The sequence below is a fragment of the Neolamprologus brichardi genome, chromosome 4 (assembly GCF_056152115.1).
Source record: "Neolamprologus brichardi isolate AB-2024 chromosome 4, ASM5615211v1, whole genome shotgun sequence".
Lineage (NCBI taxonomy): Eukaryota > Metazoa > Chordata > Actinopteri > Cichliformes > Cichlidae > Neolamprologus > Neolamprologus brichardi.
This window is the reverse complement of record NC_142107.1, coordinates 2811450-2831194: the sequence shown is the minus strand read 5'-3', so window position 1 is coordinate 2831194 and position 19745 is coordinate 2811450. Positions and strand designations below refer to the sequence as shown.

The 19745-nt window shown below is 39.8% G+C and overlaps 1 protein-coding gene across 4 annotated transcripts in view; it reads left to right on the top strand.

The window, feature by feature from the left end:
• Positions 1-19745, top strand: part of grin2ba (glutamate receptor, ionotropic, N-methyl D-aspartate 2B, genome duplicate a) — a 141494-nt gene that overhangs the window by 113489 nt on the left and 8260 nt on the right. For all 4 annotated transcript variants that reach the window (XM_006797926.2, XM_006797925.2, XM_087839607.1 and 1 more), the window contains exons 13-16: positions 2245-2474; positions 2583-2743; positions 3613-3800; positions 11443-11681. In XM_006797926.2, the coding sequence (XP_006797989.1) occupies positions 2245-2474; positions 2583-2743; positions 3613-3800; positions 11443-11681 (818 nt within the window). The remainder of the gene's footprint in view (positions 1-2244; positions 2475-2582; positions 2744-3612; positions 3801-11442; positions 11682-19745) is intronic.

The following is a 19745-nucleotide window of genomic DNA, read 5'->3' as shown; positions in this document are numbered from 1 at the left end:
GTTTCAGATTTTTTTTGAAAGCATCTGAACTGACAGCCAAGTTGGAAATTGTGGATATGACACTAAACACCTAATAAGATCCACAGAAATAAATGTTGTGGATCAGTATTGGTTCACAGGTTACTTGTCTTAGCTGGTGAGGTTTATGAATGAGAATGGTGGCCAGTAATTTGGAGTGTTCAGTGAGATTTGTAGTCCGAGTAGCTATTTGCTCCAAAGAAACAAGTGCAGGTACAGATGCTTCCTTTCTGTAACAATACAAGAGTTGGCCCGTGTTGTACAAAATGTTTTTCGTTGTTCACAAAAAATGAATGAGACACAGAAACACATTGCAGGCCACCTCCACATATAGCCTAGACCAGCTGTCCTCACTGACCCATTGACTTCATTCTCCTCGTCCTCCTTCACCGGCCTCTCTTTTTATCATTTGCAGTTGTGTCTGCAGTGCACAGGTTTCAGCAAATCCTCCAGCGCTGCTCACACCGGACAAGTCATTTGCATTCATTTTCATATTTCACGCGTCAACTCTGACAGCATTCGTCTTAGATCTCCTCAGCTGAAAAGATGAGAAACAAGGGAAAAAAAATCAATGTCTCCCTCAACTCTCTATCTCTAATGTGGCTATATATAGACAATAGTTATCTTTTTTTCATTCCTCTCATCCTTCATCAGCTTCTGGAGAAGATGTACTCCTCCCTGAAGCGCTGTTTTCTTTCTATGTGCCTCCTTGTTTTATCTGCTTGTAGCGCTGTGGGAGTTTGGTATCATGAAGAGTGCAGATCGAAGTTTGGAGTCAGAAGATCTGATGTAATAACATATCAATGACTCGGCTGCAGATTTGTAAAATCTCTGCCCCAATTCATTGAAGTAACTTTCTTGCAAACTTCACAAAGGAGATTTTTGGCACGATAAGGACAGTTTGTCCATGAACAAACGGTCCACACAACAATACACACCCACATGGTTGCACACAAACACCCTCTCATTCTCTCTCACACAATCACACATACCCACACAAATTATGAACCAACTGCTAATCACAGCATAATGGATGTAATGCACCAGTCTGTCAACTCGTAGACGAATGGAACCAACAACGCTCCAACAAATTACATAAAACAAAGAAAATCTACTTACTGCAGTCACATATAAGATTATATAAGTGACATGAAACAGCAGGTCTTGTCATCATGTAAAGCTGTATTATATCATAAAAATATTTAAAAAAAAAACAAGAGCTACATCTCAGACTCTGCAGACCTCATTCAGCAAATATTAATGTGAAAGTTGATGACTGTAAAATTAGAAAAAGACTGAACAAGTGTCACTTGTTTTTGAAGGGTTTGCAGGAAAGAATGTCTTCTCTCCAAAAAGGGTTGTAAAGTTGCTTCTGAATAAACCACAAAACATCTGGAACAGTTCTGTTTGGACAGGTTTGTCCATAATCCAACGGCCCAGTCAAAGTTTAGACCTCAACCTGTATCAAATGCTGTGATAGGACCTTAACAGAGCTGTGCATACACAAATGGCTGCAAACTTAAATGGACAGAATAAACTATGCAAAGAAGAGTAGGCCAAAATTCCTCCATAGTGTTGTGAGATAACATCATAAAGAAAACCATTACTTCATGTTACTGATGCTAAAGGAGATTCTACAAACTAGTAAATTATAGAGCATGGTAAGTTTTCATAGAGTCCTGTGAAAACCTTATTTTTCACATGACTGTATAATACGGTGGCTGGTTTGTGAAGGACACGTTTCAGGAATGTATTTGGACAAGAAGGTGGAGTCATGCTATCAGCTAAATCTAGCTTCTTGGTTAATACAGTGAGTTCGTATACTGTATGGCTGCGAAGCACTGGCACAGTGCTCAGTAAGATACAAATAACATATTGTAAAGTTACAGTTTAAAGCTGAGTGTGTTACAAACTCTATTTTGAAGCCAGATCCAAGTGGCTACTCAGGTCTAGCATGTTAGCGAGCAAGCGCTTGCTAATTAGCATTAAACCAAAGCTAGTTGTTTGTCATGAAGCAAAGTCCTGGATAAATTTCTTTCTCAGAAACATAGAAGGGGAAAAATTGAAACTCCTTGATCAGACTGAAATCCTAAAATGAATATATGTAGCAAATTAATTCTAATTTTTGGTTTTGTTCTTCTAAATAGATCACTGATATCCTGGAGAATTGTTCAACTGCTCCAGAAGTGATCTATTGTCTTTAACCAATAACTCTATTTAATTTAGAGCCCCATGGTCCATCCTTTACCATCGGCAAGGCCATCTGGCTGCTGTGGGGTCTGGTCTTCAACAACTCTGTGCCAGTGCAGAATCCCAAAGGCACCACCAGTAAGATCATGGTATCAGTGTGGGCCTTCTTTGCTGTCATCTTTCTGGCCTCCTACACTGCCAACCTGGCTGCTTTCATGATCCAGGAGGAGTACGTGGACCAGGTATCCGGTCTGTCAGACAAAAAGGTAAGGTGAAAGGTTTCTGTTTGATGCTGTGCCACTCGCTTGTCCTTACCCAATGTTGTGTGAAGACTTATCAGAGTTTTACACGCCTCTCTGTTTTTTTATGTTCAGTTCCAGAGTCCCAACGACTTCTCGCCTCCGTTTCGTTTTGGCACCGTCCCCAATGGAAGTACAGAGAGAAACATTAGAAACAACTACCCAGAAATGCACTCCTACATGACAAAGTTTCATCAGAGAAATGTCAATGAAGCTCTGCAGAGTCTCAAGTCTGGGTAAGCATGTTCGCAACAAAGTGATTCATTTATTTTCAGTTAAAAAAGAAAAATGTCAAAATGAAAATGACCACATTTATGTTTAAACTTCACAAATCTATTACTGGCAAATTGTGTTAGAATATATTACTTGAGATACTGAAAAGAGTATTTCGGTCAGTGTCACCCCTAACTGCTCGTACAGATGACTGCCCTTCCCTGAGCTTGGTTCTTCCTATTAAAAGGGAGTTTTTCTTCCCACTGTTGCAAAGTGCTAGGGCTTAGTGGGCTGTCCGATTGTTGGGGTTTTCTCTGTCTTATTGTACGGTCTACCTTACAATATAAAGCACTTTGAGGCAACTGTTGTTGTGAGTTGGCATTATATGAAAAAAAACTGAATTAAACTGAGTGGTGCATTTTTTCACTTCACATATTATGGTGAAATCTGCTTTTTGTTCATTTTAATTGATTGAATGCTTTTTGGAATGGTCCTAATCATGTTTTAAAGTGCCCAGAAGCACTATTGGACTCACTACGATGATCAGAATGTCTGTTTCAATAGAAGTGTAAAATTCAGGCTACAATGACTTGAAAAGTAATCACTGCGAAATTCTCTTGTTTGTCTTGCTTCATGTAAATATATCTCAGCTGAATACATCCAATAATACTATCACTCCCCCTCTTCAGTTTCATCAAGTGCGCCTTTTCGCCAGTTTGTGTGCCAGCCCCAGCCTTTGGCAAACCAAGTGGAAGTCTATTAGACTTATCAGCAGCTTAGAGCTATTTAGCAGGTTAATTGGAATGTTGTAGCTGTGATGTCTGACTCCCAAGTGCTAATTAATTGTAACCTATCGCTCCTCCTCTTTGTCCATCGCTCTCTTCTTCTCCAGCAAACTAGACGCTTTCATTTACGATGCGGCCGTGCTGAACTACATGGCTGGCAGGGACGAGGGCTGCAAGCTGGTGACCATTGGCAGCGGCTACATCTTTGCCACTACGGGGTACGGCATCGCCATCCAGAAGGAGTCGCTCTGGAAGAGACATGTGGACTTGGCCATCCTGCAGCTCTTTGGAGACGGTGAGCGAGCGAGCTGACACTCCACCGTTTAATGATGTCACGCGCGCAGCTGTGCTGATGCGATGAGTTGTATAATTACACATAAACGGATCGGATAGACGCAGAGATAAGACCAGCTTAACACAGACGTTAACAGATCGAAAACTTCTCCGTGACCTTGAAGCAAATATTAAAGGATAGGTGTGCCCAACTTATTCTGTTGACTTATTATTTTGGGATAACATTGTGTTCACCAAACTGTTTAAACTGTGTTATGACAGCAGGACAAGCTGAAAAACAATTATCAGATGAGCTAACCCAGGTTACTATCAGGCAAATTTGAAATTCAATGCACCTCAAAAACCTTACGATCCCTTGTTAGACACGAAAACCATTTGTGTGTACAGCTGTGCAGTACTGAGCGCATCTCGCATATAAGGGGTAGGGAACTCCAGGCCTCGAGCCGGCGTCCTGCAGGTTTTAGATGTGTCCTTGTTCCAACACAGCTGATTTAAATGGCTAAATTACCTCTTCAACATGTCTTGAAGTTCTCCAGAGGCCTGGTAATGAACTGATCATTTGATTCAGGTGTGTTGACCCAGGGTGAGATCTAAAACCTACAGGACATCGGCTCTCGAGGCCTGGAGTTCCCCACCCCTGTCACATATGAACGAGCAGATAAAGTCCCAGACAAGCAGCTGAGAGTTCGGATCTGACAAACGTGGCTGACCTGTGAGTTTATTTGAATGACTGAGTGCCTCATGTGTTTGTGCACCATTTTACTTTTCTAATCTTAGCTAATGACTTCATGTCTACAGTTTTCATACATCATTGCCAGCAGGAAAAAGAACTAAATGTATGAAAATGCGATTTAAGTAAGAGCTATAATGGGGGGAAGAAAACTAAAGCTCCATCAATATGAACAGCTTGAGGCTTTGCTGTAGGCTCGTTCTTATGAATATTGTCCAGTGTAGACTTTCTTATTCTTCGGGTTCTGCATTTTTGATTAAAAAAAAAAAAAAAAGAAAGAAACTGGACGAGCAATGATTCTCTGTTTATACTTACTGACCACCAATTGGAGATCTCAGACAAAAGCAGGTAAAGTCAGCAGCTTTCTAAAGACCTCTCAGACTTAATTCCTCCCCTGCTTTTTTGTTGGCATGTGAAACAGAGCTCGCTTTAAGTGAGATCATGTGACTGAAGCAGGAAGTTTACGATGCTCCTCTGCCTGAAAAGCCTTTAGATTACTTAGGACAGGGGTCGGCAACCCTGGGCACTCGTGCCACAGCTGGCACGCGAAGGGTTAACTGATGGCACGACAGGCAGTGAGTTAATCTGAGAAGGTGCATTAAAAAAATAAATGGCCGTACATCGCAAATTAGCTCACATAGAGACATTAGTTGTGCCGCTTCTTAATAACGGTATCTTAGCTAACAACCCCAACTACCAGATTCAACTTATAATTAGTTAAAAATCACTTAGCCTACCGGTGAGAGGGACGTTGCTAGCTGGCAGTTTTTTCAAGCGATGTTGTGAAATTTCCACATTCTGCTACTTCAAATGCTTCAGGAGCTGTCCGCTCAGCGCAGCATCAGCACCACGGAAATACACACAAATACAATACTGCACTATGCCAACATCTGCAAACAAATATACTTCTATAAAGTTGATCTATATAGTGTGTAACTGTTCATATAGAGCGTTATTAAATTTATTGCTAATGCGATGGTTGATATGGCACATTAACTTCTGAGGAAATTTTAGATGGTACTCATCATCAGAAAGGTGTCCGACCCCTGACTTAGAAGTATGTTTAAGGCTGTCTTGTCCAAAAAACCACAAAGTTTCTTCTGGTGAATTTTGCTGAATCCGATCGTGCAAACTGCTGTTTGATTGACTGTTTCCTTGGCAGCCGTGCACCCTTAAACAGAATCTCCACCAACATTTGACAGAGGAGGAGGGTCAGGGTCACTGGCTATACCTTTTTAACACCATATGTTTGTCACTGGCTAGTTTTAAGGGTCATTTCACAATTTTTTACAAACTGCCTTTTTTCCTCTCTTGATTTTTCTCTCATGAGTTTGGCGGCGGTGAATCCACTGAGGTTAAACTAATAGACTTTCAATCCTCAACAGCATTCTTGACTTGCTGTGCTGTTATACTGAGATTTTTCTTGCCATGTGCTCCTTTCCGTCTACCAGGCATTCTTTTTTTTTTTTTGAAGTATGAGTATGAACCCAACTGTTGATTTTGGCAAACCAACTAGCTTTGATACGGCTCTAATAATTTCTTATCTTCTTCACTTGCTCGGCCGACTCTTTGCTCTGCATATTGCCAGGGTGCTCCCACTCAGACTAAATGGTAACTGAATTAGCTACGAGCCTCATGTGAACTCTTCCACACCAAAAAAGAAAAAAGAAAAGCCAATTTCGTTTTAAAACTGCTACAATTCTGGCACTGTGTGATAGAAGAGCTATATCTCCCACACAGTTCTTTCTGTATCACTAGTGAGGCACAGAGCCTGAAGACTAAGAAATGTGTAACTGTCTATATACTTACAGTCTGGACTGTATTAGCGTGAAATACAGTATTTTCATGAATGTTTGAAATCCCTTCCCTTCACTCATGCAAGAAAAAAAATCTCTCTCAGACTGTAAAATTGTTGATCTCACCCACTCCCATCTGTTCAGGAAAGGATTTTGGAGAGAGCTAGGATAAAAATCATACTTTTTCTTGTGTGTCTGCTTGGCTCTGCGAGTCAAATGTACTGTAAGTCCACTCCCACATATTGTATCTCAAATGCAGAGTGAAAAAGTAAAACGTTAGGAATACAAGTTGAAATTTAGCCCCCACTGTGGGAAGCTGGTGGTTTATGATCATGTTTGCCATTTATGGGAGACTGTGCAAAGCTCTCCGGGGTTTGTTCTTTACAGAAACACTTCGTCCCAGCTGTAGCTGCAGCATTAATGAGTCTGTGAATGAGCAGGAAATAAAATGCGTTCCAAATGTCCATTTCTGAGCTCTTCGTCACGCACAAATTAAAACGTCACCAACAATGGCTAGTTGTGAAGTTTAACCACTTTAACAGCCTGGTTTTGATATACAGCTCAATTCAGTATGGGAAGTGTAATGGAAGTTTTGTGTGTGTCTGTGTGTGTGTAGGTTCAAGTGCGTATGGTGTAGCTAGTTTATTTGGGCACAGTCCAGAGTGTTGTGAGCATCCTGAGCCAAGGGCCCTCAGGGGCCTGCTATAGTGTGTCCCAGTTAGAGGTGCCAACATAGCTCCTGGTGTATTTCTAAACCGTGTGTGCATTAGTGTGCGGGTTTGTGTGTGTGTGTGTGTGTATTTGCGTGCACATGTAAATATGGGTCAGCCCTCCAAAAACGAGTGCCTGCCTCTGTGTGTGTGTGTGTGTGCAATGGGCTATAAAGTAAAAGCAGTGTAGAGATTCTGATTATTTATGACACAGGTTTATTTTTATCAACCTACATGCGATTCAGGAAGAGTCTTTTGTGTGCTTGTTGCTTATTGATGATGAGTTAGGTTAGTTGTAGAATTAACTTAGTAACCAGTCGAACTTAGTTGAGAGTAATTTATGTGTCTGCTTGCAAATGTGAATGTGGGTCGGCTCGCTGTAACATCCCCGTGTGCCACTGCAAAAGCATTAATACAGAAACTGAGCGGCCCTGTCTGGCCCCTCTCAGGATTTCAATGTCACTTTGCCACGCCTCGCCATCCACTCCCCTCCTGGTGGCCTAGAAAGTGATCAGACTCACGCGGCGAGCGCAGTGGCCTGATATGCAGGCTGGAAGAGAGTCGGGGAAGTTTGACGCAGGCCCGAGCAAAAAATATATCACAGCTGTCCTGAAAGTTAAACTGCAAAATTTCCCGTTTCACTTTTAAACGGAATCATTCGTTTGCTTCTGATGAACTTTTTGCCCTTGAAATCAGTGAAAGACCTGTTGCATCATTACAGAGATACCGGGCATCGGTGATGTAATAGTTACTTCTTATTCAGTCATAAAATATACTTCTTTAAGATTTTATATGACATTTTGTAACAAGGTTATTAGATTTTAGACAGTGACTAAAATTAAGAATAAGAAAGATTTCTGTATTTTGTTTATCACATAGCAAAGCTCCATAGAAGTTAAAGATGTAGTTTCTGGCTTAGATGAGACGATAGAGCCAACTCAGGTATTTAGCCTTCATTTCAATCATTTACAGTATTGGCTCAGTACGTGGCATAAAATAGCAACTTAATGTTCTCTGGAGATTAAACAAACAGATTATGCTAAGCTACTAGCTAAGCTACTAGCTAAGCTATTAGCTTAGCTTATATCATACAAAAATCAAAGAAACAACTGACTTTGACGTGTAACTCTCTGCTCCCACAAAAAAAGCATGTTTCAAAAAATGTTGTAATGCTGCTTTAAAGTGTAGAAGTGTAGCATTCCCTCAGAGTTACAGCAGATTGGTTATGCTACGGTCACACTAGGGAAAGCAGTTGTTGGGAGACCGTGGCATGACCGAAGTTATTAGAACATGTGCAATTAACTGTGATCTCATTGCTTTTTGAAATTTGCTTTTTGCTTTCGAAGATGGGGACCTGGTTTGCAACCACTCGCAGTCAGTTGCCAACTTCTAAGTAACTTTGCTGCTTCGAGACATAAATAAGACCTAGTTGGTCTCTTAGTTGCATGCAATCTGTTTATGACAGTATGGCAATAAACTGTAATAAATCAGTAAAAATCACAAATCGTTGCCATATACATAGATAGAAATTCTGAAATAAAAATTCAGATTAACTACCTAAGTCTAGCAAGAACCTTGTAACCTCAAATTTTGAGATAGTTGCTGGAGGATGATGATTTAATTCGATTATGTAGCGGCAACCTTGCTTCTTCTTCTTCTTTTTTTATAATACTATAACCAAAATATAGCAACCAGCTGAGTTGAGGAGTTGAGTCCCCCATTGGAAAGAGACCTCTGGTTCCCCAGAGGTTGAGTGTGCAACATCATCAACCAGTAGGAAATAGTTTGCTGCTGCAACATCTACAATTGCCAAATGCAAAATGCAAATAAATAAATAAAGCATTTCCGTCACCAGGCAACCACCAATTTTTTTCCTAGTTGTAAGGCATTTGTTGTCCAATTTCTATTTTAGTGCGACTGAGTCATTAAATAACTGAACCAGACAGTGAAAATCCACTTGAATAGACCTAGATAACTGAAATTCCACTCACTTGATTTTGCAGTCTCATGTCATGGACTTGATCATTAAGCAGAGATAGCTATCATTTTCACCTGAGTCAGGAGCAGGTGACATGAGTCATGAGATTCATGTAAAGGCTAGAGGTGGGCTGATCGATCCAAATTTTGATAGTATCAATACCAACACTGGTATCGGTATTAGATCGATACTAATGCAATTGGATCGATACTTTGTTTCTATCCTCATAGTTCAGTATGAATTGTGTTGAATAGATTTTTATTATCATTTTTTTAATAAAAAAAATATACCCCAAACTTGCACTATGGAAAATGTCTGAACTTTTTTCTGTTCACTGTTACGTCAATTCTTTATAGCCTATAGCACATTTAAACAACTGAAGCTGACACAAAGGCCTTTAAAGACAGGCACATTTACATTCCAGCTCTCTTAAAAAAAACAGTACCAATATATAAGAACAAAATCACAACACTGTCATTTGATGTTTATTAAAATCTCTTCAGAATTTGGCAAATCAACGACGATTCAGCTCATAAATCATGACTCTCTTTTATACGTTAAAAGTATCGGTATTGGCATCGGCAATACTGCCCTTAATTCACTTGATATTGGATCGATACCAAAATTTGCAGTATCGCTCAGCACTGCTAAAGGCTTCTAGAGGTGTTAGTGAATCTTGAGTTGAATGTTTAGAGGGATTTGTAGGGAGGGGTTTGGAGGACTGGAGGAAAGGGGTTGAAGTCAAAAAGCCGTCAGTTACATTAACCTTTATTAACACTCCTTACAAGTCCTGAACAAACACTTAGGCTCAGGTTCCTTTATTGATAGGTAAATTTGTTTTGCAGTTCAAAGTGCAGGCAACCGTTCTACCAGACATCAAACGCCAATACTGGACAATTGTCACATAGACATAATAAGAAAAATAAAAGGGAAAAAAGTGAAAGTGTTCCAGTAAAAATAGTAAAAAAAAAGGCATATAAGCAAATTTGCTATCACTTAATAAAGAATAGCAACTCAGACAAAGTTGTTTCTCTAATGCTTTCTCCTGCATTTAAGGACTACAAACCTCTGTCCAAAGGGAAGAAGCTGAATATCCCAACAAAAGGGGTGGGAGTCATTATTTGAGATGGAGCTGGTCCTTCTCTGCAGCTGTCTGGTATACAGAGCCTCTAAGTTGAGCTGTGATGTACCTCGCAGCTTCCCAATTTGCATCAGTTTGTTTCTGTCCTTCAGAGATAGGTTACCGTACCATGACACCAAGGAAAAGATAAAACAGACTCAGTAAAAGATATATTAAATAGTGTCTTAGTCTCAGTCTTATCAGTGTGAAAGGAGGACAGTTTCTGTATGCGAGTGTGAAACACTGTAACCGTGTCCTGGATTTTAAGCCAGTCAACTACAGTTATTGTTTCCTCTCACTCTGTATTCTCTGATGTCCATTGAACAACAAAAAGATGATTCCCACTAAAATCAGCGCTAAATGAAAACTAATGACAAAGTGGCATACTGACTCCCAGGAGACAGCCCTAACTAGAGATGCCACTGTCAGAATAGCTGCACAAGGGTTCCAGTTACTGTTTATCAGTAGATCTAAGTAGAGGCAGCTGGGTGATGTATCTGTATTTATGCCTTTGCATGCAGTGCCTCTTTTTTTTACGTTTACATGCTGCGGAGACGCTTGTTGATGCTCAGAGGCCAGGCTGGGCTGTGTGTTGGTGGAGTTGCGCTGACGTGGAGCGACAGCGGCTGAATGTATGATTAATTAACCGACGCCTGTCCTGCCACAGTCGGCTTTGATAGAGAACAGCTCGTGATGAAACAGAAGGTGACCCACAAAAGCAAGCACAAGCTCGGGGACTAGCGTCAGATGCATACCAGATACCTATAGATGCAATTATTTGGAGAAAACAATGCAAATAAGACTAATGTGATTAACATGTGACTGGTGGCATGTGTGTGTTACTCTTCCTCTGTCTGCTGTGAAGCTGCTGCAGAATTTAAGATCTGTATTTCACTTCTAACCACCCTGACCCCCCTTTTCTCTTCTGCCCGCCATCTTCTGTCTTCTCTTCTTCTGTTGCATCATTTTCTCCATCCCTCATGTCCTCCAATACCCATCTTGTTATTACATCATGTCCCTCTTCTCTACTTTATATAATACTTCCATTCCCTCTTTTTCACACTCCTTTCTTTACTTCAATTCCACATCTCAAACAAAAAAACACTTCCCCCACATATCCTCACTGTGCCCTCCTTCTTCTTCTCTTGTCCGTCCACGTACGCCCTTTCTGTCTCACCTCCATCCAATCCCCTTCTTGTTGGCCTGCTCCTCGTCCATCTCTTCTCACCATCTGTTTCTTCCTTCGTCCTGTCACTTTCTCCCTCCCTTCATCTTCTTCCCCAAACCTCATGCCAATACCTCTATCCAGGTGAGATGGAGGAGCTGGAGTCCCTCTGGCTGACAGGGATCTGCCACCATGAGAAGAATGAGGTGATGTCCAGCCAGCTGGATGTGGACAACATGGCTGGCGTTTTCTACATGCTAGGTGCTGCCATGGCTCTTTCACTCATTACCTTCATCTGTGAACACTGGTTCTACTGGCAGCTGCGCTTCTGCTTCATGGGCGTCTGCTCCGGCCAGCCCGGCTTCGTCTTCACAATCAGCAGGGTGAGAAAGGGTGGGGAAAAGTGGGCTGTTATAGCAAGAAAAAGGCTCTTTGTTAATACTTTGACCCTAGCTATCCAAATAAGATAATAGCTGCATGTTGGAGTATCATCAAACACACAATTTTTCAATTTGGATACTTCAGTAAGTGTATTTCATGTTGTACCCTTCGTATCATTGCTACATATTTACTTGTGTAGTAAACATTGTGAGTTGGGGTGCTGGTTTAGCTCACTGGAATGAGCAGGCGACCATATGCCGCGTAGCAAAGGGCTGCGGCCCTTTGCCGCATGTCTTCCACTTTCTTATCAGTCTTCACTGTTTATATCAAAAAGAAAGCCATAAAAGGGCCCCCAAAAATATTAAAAATAAATCAAATATTCTGAGTTAGGGATAGTTACACAGGCCTAGAGACCTGTTGGCAACCTTGACTGGTTGCAAGTGGTAGATGGTAGTTGCTGTAAAATCTATTGCTAAAGCTAAGTCATCTAAAGCAGCGGTCCCTGACCTCTTTTGCGCCACGGACCGGTTTAATGTCAGACAATATTTTCACAGAACGGCCTTTAAGGTGTCAGAGGATAAATACAACAAAATAAAATGATATAATCAGGACAAAAACTGTGATATGTTGTAAATATAATAATAAACGTGAATTCACTGTGTAATTGTGTAACTTTATTAGCAGCGTCCTCCTGAAATGCGCCAGCAACATTGAGAGTAACGTCCTCTTCTCCTCCTCTAATGCTCTCTGGTTGCTATGGTAACGCTTAAATATTTCTTTCAAAATAAGACACACAACTACGACATGGGAAAAGACCCAGGGAAACCAAATTAACGATAAAACCCCTGAAAACCATAAATTTCACCCCCGAGCCTCAAATCTCGCGGCCCGGTACCAAACGGCTCACAGACCGGTACGGGTCCGTTGCCCGGGGCTTGGGGAATGCTGACTTAAAGCCCCTGGTAACCACTGGTCACTAGGAAAAAATGTGTATTCCCTAACCGACTGGCCAGCAGTTGTGGGATGTTGCTTTCTGTCACTAGGTAGAATTAGTCACAGTATACAGTGTTGCATCAAAAACCCATTTACTATTGCTTTGATTGCTACAAAACTGCCGTGATCACCCATAGTGGAAAGTTTTAAGCCTAATTTTAAAAGCAGATAGGACTGGGAGCTGGTTCCACAGAAGATATTGAGGAAAGCCAAGAAAGACTATTATAATAAACTTTTTCAGGAAAACAAGAATAATATTAAGGGCATTTGGAATATTTTTAAAGAAGTATTGGGTAACAAGAACACACCCTCAGATAGGCCTATTTATTTCATTAAGAATGAAGTTGTTGATGACAAGACTGAAGTAGCAAACAAATTCAATTCCTTTTTTGTAAATGTTGGACCCACTTTAGCAAATTTAATTAGAAAAAATTACAACCCAGTATATGAGGAAGTCTGGAAAGGAGAAAGTAGAGTGGCTAATTCTATATTCTTAGCTGATATTTCCATAAAAGAAATAGTAGCAATTGTAGAAAACTTTAAAATAAAAAATCTACTGACTGTGATGGTATAGACATGGTTGTAATTAAAAAGACTTTAGACTGTATAAGTATTCCTCTTTGCTATATTTTTAATCTCTCGTTACAATCAGGAGTATTTCCTGATCGAATGAAAGTGGCAAAAGTGATACCCTTATATAAATCAGGAGATAAGCATAGTTTTAACAACTATAGGCCAGTGTCTCTTTTGTCACAGTTTTCAAAAGTGCTTGAAAAACCTTTTGCGCAAAGACTTGATAGTTTTATTGAAAAAAATCAACTAATAAATGAAAATCAATTTGGATTTCGTAAAAATAGATCAACGGCATTAGCATTGTTGACTTTCATTGACGATATTTCATCTGCAACCCATAATAATAAATACACAGTTGGGGTATTCGTTGATTTAAAAAAAGCTTTTGACACGTTACAACATTTTATTTTGATTTCTAAATTGTATAATTATGGTGTGAGAGGAGTGGCATTGAATTGGTTAAGTAGTTATTTAGAAAATAGGTCACAATATGTACATTATTTCGGCAATACCTCTGAAAGATTGAAGAGTGTATGTGGCGTTCCTCAAGGTTCTATTTTGGGATCTAAACTTTTTAATTTATATATTAATGATATCTGTGACGTATCAAAAAGGTTAAATTTTATTTTATTTGCAGATGACACAAATTTTTATTGCTCTGGAGAGAATTTGAAAGATTTGGTTGAAATTATGATTTCTGAGATGTTAAGATTAAAAAATGGTTTGATGTAAATAAATTATCTTTGAATCTGACAAAAACGAAATTCATGATATTTGACAATCGTGTAAAGGAGGAAGAAGTCATTATGTCCATTGATGGAGAATTGATTGAAAGAGTTACTGAATTTCGCTTTTTGGGTGTAATAGTAGATGAAAATTTGATGTGGAAATCACATATTGAGTATATTAGAAAGAAGATGGTTAAAAACATTTATATTTTGGGAAATGTAAGAGATTTATTAGACTACAAAACAATGCGCATTTAATATTTTTCATTGTTTTTCTCATACTTTAGTTACTGTGTCGAAGTTTGGGGGAATACATATGAGAATACTATAAAACCTCTAAACTTATTACAGAAGAAAGTGATACGAATGATTCATAACGTAAAATATAGAGAACATACAAATAAATTATTTATAAAATCTAAATTATTAAAATTAGGAGATTTAGTGAAACTACGGACACTATTAATTATGTTTAAGGCTAAAAATAATATTTTGCCTTTTAAGTTACAAAGAGTATTTTTAATGTGTTCGGGGGGAGAAGACAGCAGAAGGAAATTTTATTTTAAGCATCAGCTAGCTAGGACTACACAAAGATTAATGAGTCCAACGGTGTATACGACTGTGGAACTCTCTTCATTGTAATTTAAAGAATTGTATACATTTACATTGTTTTAAAAAGTGTTACATGTCTAAAACGATAACTCAATATGAAGAATGTGAATGAAATTGGAGTTAATAGAAAAAGGATCCATTATTTTTTTGCCTCATTTATTTTATTTACTTATCTTTTCTCCTTGTTACTATGTGGAGTGGTATATTCTGATTGTAAATTTGTTGTTTGGTTTGAGTTAGGACTGGAGATAAATGTTAATGTTAGTTTGTTCCTTGATTTTTGGTTCCCACTTGCAATATAAGTTGGATTGTAGATAGGGGGCAGGGTTTAATAAGAATATTTTCTTCTTCCTGCTCCTTTTCACACATGGTTGCAGTGCTTTACTAATAGAAAGTGTGGTTGGTTTGTCTGAAAGAACTAACTGTGGAAACTGTTGTACCAAGTGTGAAATAAATAAATAAATAAGAGGGGCCCAAAAACTGAACCCTCTGCCTCCCATTCTACTTTTAAATACTCTAGAAACCACAAGTAAGCCTGGGAGGAGGGAAGTGCTTTATTGGGGTGACAAAATACTGTGACGTCCTTAAGATAAGATAGAGTCTGATAAAAACTTTTTAAGTGAGGAGAAGGATTTTAAACTAATTCTAGATTTAAAAGGAAGCCAGTGAAGAGAAGCCAATGTGGGAGAAACATGCTCTGTCTTTCTAGTTCCTGTCAGTACTCAAGGTGCAGCATTTTGGATGAACTGACAGCTTTTCAGGGAGTTTTTAGGATTTCCCGATAATAAGAAATCGCAAAATTCACCCTAGAAGTAATAAATATATGAACTAGCTTCTGAGCATCAATATGAGACAGGATATTTCTAATTGCAGTGCCCTTTTTGTGGTTGCTAGATGGTTGCCAACCAGTCTCTAGGCCCATGTAACTGAGCCCTTAGCTTGTATTGGCAACAAGGGAATAATACAACAATATGCTTGACTTACAATATAAGGCCTCAATTAACAGAGTTTTAAGTTTTTTACAACGATGTCGGGGGTGCAGCTCCATCTGGTGGCAGATGGCTGCATAATATATTGGACACAACAATTTACTGGTATTGTGCATCAATTAAAATGTAAACAATTAGATTAAATGACTAGTACCTCTTGAAGGCTTAGCGACTAGTGATAACAGTTTCCACAATTTTCTTCTTTGTAATAATTATTATTGTCAGCTCACAGGTATGAATGACAGCAGCCAAAACAGTTATTTGGTCGTGGAAAGGCTGCTCTAAAGTAGGTGGTACAAGACATCCAGCTGGCTATAATTCAAATTAACCTCTGCGTAACTGAATCGTCCTCGTCTGTGAAGTCACCATCATTACTCATTAGTTCATTACTGTCTCTAATGGCTCACAAATGAAGGTGCTTTACTCTTTAAAGCCTAAGAGATTCTAAAAATTCAAAGAAGCATTCCACTTACCCAAATCAAACTACCGCTGCCAAAGTACACACACACATATAGAGAGAGCTTTCTCCTTTACTTTTGAAGCCCTGGCCTTTCTGATGCCCATGAGGTAAATATTTACAAAATGCTGAGCTGAAATCAATACTTCACTCAACAAAAAATCAGCCACGGAACCGGAGAGGGTAGATTACTGGGTCCCAGGAGACCAAAGTCACCCCCAAGGTATTTGATTTGCATTCCAATTGTTTTGACATGGCTCCGGTGTAATTCACTGTGCGCCTGTGAAGGTGAAACACTGCATGCTAAACCACGTGGCTAATTTACAGCAGAGAAGCCACACACTGCTGCTTTCTGCCTCCATTTGATATGCTGTTGTGGTGCTGGGTCGGCTTATGCCAAGAAAACAAGGCTTTGTATTTTTAAAAAAAGGAGAAAAAAGTACCCCTCCTTGCTCTCATATTCCGCTCCAGTGCTCAACTTTGATTATTTTGTGTGGTGTTAATTTTGCGCCTGTGCTGTAGCGTTGTTTACGCCTGTTCGTGTCTGTTTTTTTGTAGAACGAGCATGGCATACTTGTTGCTAAAATGTCAGCCGATTTCTCCTTTCCATAAACAGGCTGGTTGTTGTTTTTCATTATTGCATCATTACAATTTGTATGGGAACCGGATCAGAGACCAATTAGGCTTTGTGTAACATTCAGCGATTACTCTCATTTACAGAAATTACCGGCGTCTTTGCTGCGATGTGACAAAATAAATGAACGCTGTGTGTCCGCAAATACAGCCAGATGATTCAGCATGTTAAAATATTCAGGGGAAATATTCATTGGGAGCGTCGATTTGCATGTGTAGCACAGATCACGGGAATTGTGGAACAGTGGAAGCTGCTGTTTATTATCTTTTGGCCAAGACGTTGCATTGTCTCCTTCTCATTTACTTGAGTGTTTTCTCTCCAGCCGTGTGCTTTCTCTTCCCTCTTTTTCTCTCTTACTCTGCCACTCCAATTGATTCCGCTTTTTTAATTTCACAGCATAATCCAATAAACCTTATTGTTATTGCAGCAATTAACATTTAAGCTCGGCGGTGTAAAAAATGAGACATCTGCCACGGCTGGTGTGAGTCACGTGGCTCCGGTCATGGCTTCACGGTCGGTTAGCGCTCCCCCCCTCAGCAGAGCTGTGAGCAGTTCTCCCCCCGGCTACCTGCTCCTCCAGGTCCCACCTGCATCACTGAAACAAATTAATTATATTGATTTAAAAGCCTCTAATGACTTAAGAACTGTAAATGTATTAGAGGTTTAATCGCTCCACTTTTCACAGGCCTCAAATCGCGTCATGGCTAAGTTCGTTTGCATTAAGGAACACATGCTTACAGCACGCTCAGGCTGTATTAAATTATACGCCGCTACCTGTTCAGACGTTGTTCTATTTGCAATCAGGAGCTCTTATAGATTTTGATGTCATACCTTGGATTCTGAGGAGTTCTCTGGCCGCCGTTATTTCTTTTACACATCCTGACCAAACAATCAGCTACTGTGGAACCAGCCCTGCCAACTGTTACTTTATGTGGGCCTGCAGAGTAGACAAAATCTGCTGGTGAAGATTAAGCATGCAGTCTCGTTGTTATATGTCCAAGATTCAATGCTTCTCATTCTTTCTCTGGCTGGTTGCTACTGCTTATTCATGCATAAAAGAATTTTTTTTTTTTAAAAAGTGCAAATATTTATCTCGATCTCGCCCTGTAAATTGCTACAATGTTAATTTTACCCTCCGCTATCAGGTTAAGTGCTAATGAGGGAAGCTTACCGGCAAATTAAGCTGAATGTCGCAGAAAAAAAATCTTCCCAAAAGTTGATTATATCATAGATGTCACGGGAGGGAGGATTTGACAGATTCGGCAGCAGGTGGGGTGTAATCAGAACAATAAAATAAGAAAAACAAAAGAGATGAAGGGATGAGTAATTATACAAACAGCCAGATGGAAAAAAGGAAACACAGATGACATGGAGAAGGACCGGATAAACATTAAAAGATGGTTCTGAGTTAGGGGAAAAGAAAAGAGGAATTTCACAAAGGTGGGCGTGTGCTCTTTCCTGAATACTGTTGAGTCATTTTGTATTTATATTAGCCTCTTAGTTTTAGCCACTGTCAAGCTTTGCGTACTTGGCTGTTAACCGAGTGTGAAATTAAAAGAAGTAATAACATTATTTAAAAAGAAGAATGAGGGATGAAGCCTTTCTGCTGCAATGCAGCCACTGTCCATGTAACTAATTAATTACTAGAAACAAGTGGCTTGGGAAAGAAAAAGTCAGGCTCAGGTGATGATATTGTTGGGTAAAAGAAGGAGGAGAAGAAGAAGATCTGACATCCAAGACAGACTTCACCTCATGACGGGACCTTGACCTCTGCAATGGGATGATCTTTGATCTCTAACAGTGGTTCCCGTCGTCATCTGCAGGGGAAAAAATGAGTAAAATCATTGTCGGGAATTGATCCGATACTTTACAGTCCCCATCTGTCAAGCCTGGTTTGCGCTCTGCTGTACATCCATTTTTATCTGAATATTGTATCGTAGATCACTGAATGCAAATGGAGCAGTTTGTCTTTCTGTCACTATGATCCTCAGCTAGTGTCTCCTTGGCTTGGCCTTTCTCTTCATCCCTAATAACTGCCGAAGGATATTGTTCAGCTGAATTCTAATCACATTGATTAAAAGTATTGATTGGCGAGGTCCGAGGAGTTCTTCCAGCCACTTGGCCTTTATCAATCATCACCCATCAAGGTGCACTATCCTCTCTGAATCTTCACACTGTTTGCTCACTCGCACTGCCCCACTTTATTTCACATCAGTGAATATGCCACATTTCTGTATATAAAGGACATCTATTTCCCTTACCGTATACAGCGAGGTGTTGACAGAATCGATACCGAAAGCTGTAGCGTTTTTTTACGTTTGCTTGCTTTGCCGTCTCAAAGTTTTTCATTAAACACACCGACTCTTTTTTTCCCCCTTCATCTTTTTTATGAGACGACACATCTGATGTCATTGGCTGTTGGTTGTGTTTCTGAGCCATTAACTACCACGAAACATAAATTTTGAATCATATCAGTGCATTTCCAGTTTTGTACCCACTGTGAAGAGATGACATAAAATACGACAAAAATAAGATTGACTGATTGCTGGTGGGTTTGTGTGTTTTTCAGTCGTGAGGCCTATCCTGTCCTCTCCAGGTAGCTTAACCCCCCATCTTTAAAATAAATCATAAATCTAGTGCCCTTGGTTGCCTGGTCTATGTAGACAACCTGGATTGACTGATGTAAAACTTTATCGCTTCTGTCAGATATGTGGGATGGATGGGTGGACACTGTGGCCAAAACACCTCTGTTGGCTTGTGTTACAATTCAATTCAGTTCAGTCCAGTTCAATTTTATTAACATAGCACCTTTATGATGTAAGGTAAAGACCGTACTATAATACAGAGAAAAACCAACAATCAGACGAGCGAGCACTTGGCGACAATGGGAAAAAAAACCTCCCTTTTGACAGGAAGGGGAGGGAGACAGGATAAAAAACGCACTGTTGAAAAGAGCCAAAGATTAATAATAACGAATGATTAACTGCAGACTGGCATATAAACAGTGTGAGTGAAAAGAAATGAGCGAAGAAATGCATTATGGGAAGCCCCCCCGCAGCCTAGGCCTATTGCAGCCTAAC